The 5,072-nt window shown below is 56.6% G+C and overlaps 1 protein-coding gene across 1 annotated transcript; it reads right to left on the bottom strand.

The window, feature by feature from the left end:
• Positions 1-268: 268 nt before the first annotated feature.
• On the bottom strand, positions 269-3,804 carry NKX2-3 (NK2 homeobox 3). The gene is made up of 2 exons (XM_066238967.1): positions 3,253-3,804; positions 269-1,731 (listed from the first exon to the last, which is right to left on the bottom strand). Exons 1-2 carry the CDS (start codon positions 3,620-3,622, stop codon positions 995-997), a joined length of 1,107 nt encoding a protein of 368 aa, XP_066095064.1. The 5' UTR covers positions 3,623-3,804; the 3' UTR covers positions 269-994.
• Positions 3,805-5,072: the final 1,268 nt, after the last annotated feature.

The following is a 5,072-nucleotide window of genomic DNA, read 5'->3' as shown; positions in this document are numbered from 1 at the left end:
CTAGCCCAAGCATCTGGGTAAAAATTAGGGAGATTACAAAGTCCCGGACCTTAAAAGGTCCTGAGTCTCCGACCTGTTCTCCCCACTAGAGTAAAAAGAAATTGATGAACAAAGCCACGAGGAGCCCAGACTTGCAGCCTGGCCTGCGATCGCCCAAGGAGTACTGCCTCTCCTTACCCACCTGTACCTTCCCTGCTCGCCCTATTTAAAGGATCCCTTCCCACTCTGGGGGGCTACACACAGTCTGTAGCAGGCAAACGTTTGGAAATATTGCACCTTGTTTATTGACTCCTGTAGTGTATGGGAGCGGGTGTGTACATGGCGTGTGGGTATGGTTATATATATTATATGTGCTGAATACAGAATACGAAACAGAAAAGAACCCGGTAACGCCTCCCGGGGGCCACCAGGTCCCGGATTTGTTCAGCCCCCAAACTTTTGATATCTCACTCCGCTGGTTTTTCTCGAAATCATCTGACGATTCGGCCGAGGAATCTGCTGCTGAGGAGAAGCAGTTGGAAAAAGGGAACTCGACTGTAGTGTGACGCTCCGGGCCCGCGAAGGGGACAGAAGGTCGATACGGGCCTGGAGATTTCTCAAGCCACGACGCCCATTTTTCTCTCCTTCATGCTTTGTTTGTTTGTTTGTCCTTGGCTTCTCCATCAATGCCTGGAGAAGGCGATGGGAAAGCCGAGGGAGAGAAGCCTTTTCGCTTCGGGAGAACCAAACGGCAGCTAGATTCCCAGCCCCTCGCACTCCCTTCAGGGCCATCGTCCTGCCCTGCACCCAGATCGCGGCCGGTCCCGGGCATCCTCTTCACCCCTGAGACCCCGTCCTCAGGCCTCGTGTGAGCTGCGCTCCGGCGCCCTGGGGAATGAGACGTGTATTTTTTTTTTTTTTTTTTTTTACGAGGGGACCTGGCTCTTGAATCCAGCCTTGCTCGCGCTTCAGTTCCGCGGCACCAGAATGCGGTGGGGCGCCGGCCGCCTTGACCCTACCAGGCCCGGATGCCCTGCAAGGTGCCCTGCGCGCAAGCCGCCCCGGCCGCCGCGCCCTGGTGCAACGGCTGAGCGCCGCCGCCGCCGCCGAAGCCGCCCAAGTTGCTCACGTTCACAAAGGGGCCGCCTCCCGCCGCGCTGCAGGCGGGCGGCATGGCCGCGGCAGCCGCCGAGGCCCCTCCGCCCCCGCCGCCGCCGCCTGCCGGGTACGCGCAGCCGTAGCTGCCGCTGTAGGCCGCGGCGGCGGCGGCTGCGGCGGCGGCGGCGGCGGCGGCCGCTGCGGAGTTCCCATAGCCGTAGGCGGGGAAGCTGTTGTACGAGTAGGCGCCCGCGCTCACGCTGTAGGGCGCGCCGTAGGCTTGCGCGCCGGGAGTGACGCACGGCTTGCCGTCCCGCACGAGCACCGGCACCGCCACGCGGCGCGGAGGCGGCGGGGGTGCGTGCGCGCCCAGCTCCAAGGACTTGTCCTGCCGCTGTCTCTTACACTTGTACCTGCGGTTCTGGAACCAGATCTTCACCTGTGTGGACGTGAGCTTCAGGCTACTGGCGAGATGCTCGCGCTCGGGCGCCGACAGGTACCGCTGCTGCTTGAACCTACGTTCCAGCTCGAAGACCTGAGCTTGCGAGAAGAGGACACGGGGCTTCCGGCGGCTGCGTGGCTTCGGCCTCTCGCTGTCCTCCGCTGCCTTGCAGTCTCCCGCCGCCTCCAAAGGCTTCTTCAGCTGGCAGCTTTCTGCGGAACAGGCAAAAACAACAGCGTCACTTAGATGTCCCGGGCCTCACCGTAGCTCTGATCCCGGAGCACTGTGGCCCCATTTAGTAGCAGCACAGAGAGTGCGGTAGTAAACGCCTGGAGTTTTTGGAAAGTTTGTGGCTCCTGGCGCCGTGGGACCCTGCGATCGCCCAAGTACAGTCAGAACGCCCTTGAGGCACGTTCCGTTGGGAGGGGTAGTTAGTGCGCGTTTATTTAGAACTTGAGCATCTGCGAGAGAAGAGATTACCCTGTATTAAATGTGAGGCTCAGCGTGCTAATGACTATTTTCAGGATACAAGTTTGCAACTACATAATAACTACAGCATTTGCAAACTCGTTTGCCTTCCACACCGTCACGGATAGCTGAAGGTGTGAGGCATGTTGCTATTTGGGGCCCGGTAATGCGAGTTGCGCAAAAATCTTTTAGGAAACGTCTGAGTGTAACGCTCGTGCCTAGCCCAGGGACTATTTTGCTCTTACACACTTACGACTAAATGTCTGTGTTATGATATCTGTGCTACCTCACAGAGAAAAGGAAATTTGATGGACTGATTATACAGTTTCACGTTGATTTTTAGGCCCAGAGGAGCTGTCAGAGCGCAGGCCTTGACTTCGGCCAGATCAAACCTCTTGGAGGAAGAGATTCCACTGTGTCCCCTCAGAAACCAACGCTTTCTTGGATATATTATTCAGTCATCCGACTTTCCTACCCAAGTCATCTCCTACACGACGTGAGCGGCCAGGACCTCGGACTAAGTTCAGGGCGGTTTTTCCTCAGCCTGCAGCCGCACAGCCCGGGACACAAAGCAGGACGTTATGATTTTTTTTTTTTTTTTTTTAAGGCCAGCGCCTCAGGGGTGCGAGTGCTCTGAGGAATAGACTGTGTTCCCACGCACTCTCCGGCTCTCCCCTCCCTCTCTGCCGGGGGCTGCGGGGCGAGGACGCTGAGTTCCAAGTAGAGAGGTGAGGAAATCACTCAGCTGGTTTCTACCGAAGTTCCTGTGCCAAGCGGACACAACCCGCTGGGGACACAACCCGCTGGGGACACAGCCTGCTCGGACCCTCTTCTCTGAGAAGAGGGACCACTGCTCTGGCATCAGAAAATTTGTCTTGTCCTAGAGGGAACGTGGAAGAGACTCAGGCTCCTGCCCCTCTAGCTCTTGCAAAGAGCAAAAATACAGCGAGTTGCCCGGACCCAGCAGCTGAGCCCCTGTGGCTTATTAGCCTCAGGGCAGCAATTGCCACGTTCCCTTCCCTCGGGGGCTGCATCGACCCTTCTCTGGGAGGAGAAGCTGTCGGGCTCATCTGGTCCTTCCCCCTCCGCCCCGGTTCCCTCTCAGGCACCTGCTCTTTGTGGAGTTGTCGGTGGCCAGAGCGAGGCACGACCCCAGCCAGAGGCTGAAGGGGCAGGCAGCAGAGGTGGCGAGTTTGTGAGCTGTTTACGGGAGCTCCACCATTGCTCCAGATGCACGGGCGCGTTTCCTTTCCCCCTCTACTCACTTTGGCTCCGGTCCCTCACGACCTCGGACTCCTCTTCGTGCTCCTTGGGCCCGCTGCACGAGTCTCGCAGTACTGCGTGGACGTAACTCTGGGGACAGAGCCCTGCATCCCCCTGGCTGTGGGCTGTGGCTAGTGAGTTCAAGTAAGACAGTTTCTCGCCCTCTTCTTCCTCGTCTTCTTCCCCGCCGTCAGAAAATTGCGTCCCATCGGCAGCGGCCAGCATGCAGGGCGCCGAGTGGAAGTGGTGCTCCAAGTCCGCTTGCAAATGAGCGCCGTGGAAGTGCTGCTGCTGCTGCTGCTGCTGCTGCTCCAGGTTCAAAATGTCTTTGACTGAGAAAGGGGTGGAGGTGACCGGGCTTGGTAACATCATCAGGGCCACTTAATTGTCCAGTCCAAATACTCAATAAATCCCTGCGGGGGCGGGAGGCAGTGTGGCGGCTCCAGTTCTCCTTCTGGACTCCACTGCTGCTGCCGAGCGGAGCTTTTGACAGACGCGATCCCGCTCCAGTCTAAATCGCCTCCATTGGCCCGGACCTGGGAGTCTGGGTTTTGTTACAGCCACTGCAGGGACTGGGGCCTCGGCCGTGATGCCTGTGTCTGGAGCTCGTGCGTCACGTCGGGGGCGGGGCTCTCGCCTCGGCCTCCCTTCCCATTGGTTTTTATCCCATGTGGACCACGCCCCCGCATCACTGAGTGGGGTTTAGTGGCGCTACCAGAAATAGACAAGAACTAGTCCAGAATCTCCAAGTCCGAGTCGCTGCTGGTGAAGTTGCACAGCCTCAGGTACCCGCACACCGATTCCCGCCCCTCCTTGCTACACCTTCCCGGCCAGCTCCAGTTCTGAGAGGTTTCCTGTCTTGCAAACCAACCCCAGGAAGAATGGATGGCCCAGGAACGTGATTTTTCCAGCTGCTGTGGGGCAGGAAAGCTTTCTGGCCTGTAAATACCGGGCAGTGGATTCCCAAGGAGACAGAATGTTTTCTATATCTATGGATGAGCGACGTGTCCATTCCTGACTCGTTGACTTTGCTCAAGCTGTTCTCTCCCATTTGGAACGTCTTCCCTACCCTTGTCTACATGAGTCAAAAATCTGTTCAAGGTTCTGCTCAAATACCACCTCCTTCAAATAGCCGTGCGCCCTGATCGCCTAGCCAGAAGTCATCTCTCTCGAATCTGAACTTGCAGCGTGTGTGTTAGTAAAGGACATTCGTGTCATTTATTTCTTCACACCTAGTACTATAGCTAAATCGCCCACCTGCTCCACCTGGCTAAACTATGAGTCCCTGAGGGTGGGGTACTGGTTGCATTTGCCCTTGTAGCCCTTGCAGCAGCTGCACCAAGCAGGTATGTGAGACAGTACGATGGAGTTACTGAACTTTGTCTCACAACTCTTGGTTTGAATCCTCGCCTAGTTAGTGTGTGGCCTTGGGCTTTTCTAAGCCTCATTTTCTTTGTCTACAAAAAGAAGACGGTAATACCCTTTTCAAGGTTGTTGCCAGAGATAAATGAGGCAAAACATGCCAGGAGCTAGGGGAAGGTCTAGCACACTTCCCCTGTTAAACACTCGAATACATGTCAATTACTATTATTCAATATCAGAGGTCAAGCAGTGTTTGTTGGCTGCCCTGGTGATGACATAGCTGTGGTGCCGTGAACAGGGGGTGGTTTCATGAGGTCTTGAGTGCAGGATCTGTCCTCAGAAGGGAGGTGGCCCAACCGTGGAGGCTGTCTTTTCCGCCTATTGAAATTGGGCGCCTGATTATAGTCCTTGACCCTTGGAGGCATCTAATTTTTCCAACCCACTACTTCTGGCGCCCCCG

Source organism: Saccopteryx bilineata, chromosome 7, assembly GCF_036850765.1.
Source record: "Saccopteryx bilineata isolate mSacBil1 chromosome 7, mSacBil1_pri_phased_curated, whole genome shotgun sequence".
NCBI lineage: Eukaryota > Metazoa > Chordata > Mammalia > Chiroptera > Emballonuridae > Saccopteryx > Saccopteryx bilineata.
Note: the sequence above shows the minus strand (reverse complement) of the source record. Positions and strands in the feature narration are given on the sequence as shown.

Bases quoted from the DNA above. Each gene is read 5' to 3' on its own strand.
- NKX2-3 (XM_066238967.1), bottom strand. From the start codon at position 3,622: ATGATGTTACCAAGCCCGGTCACCTCCACCCCTTTCTCAGTCAAAGAC. The intron at 1,732-3,252 runs GTGAGTAGAGGG...CCTGTTCCGCAG, and splicing joins CGTGAGGGACCGGAGCCAAA to AAAGCTGCCAGCTGAAGAAG.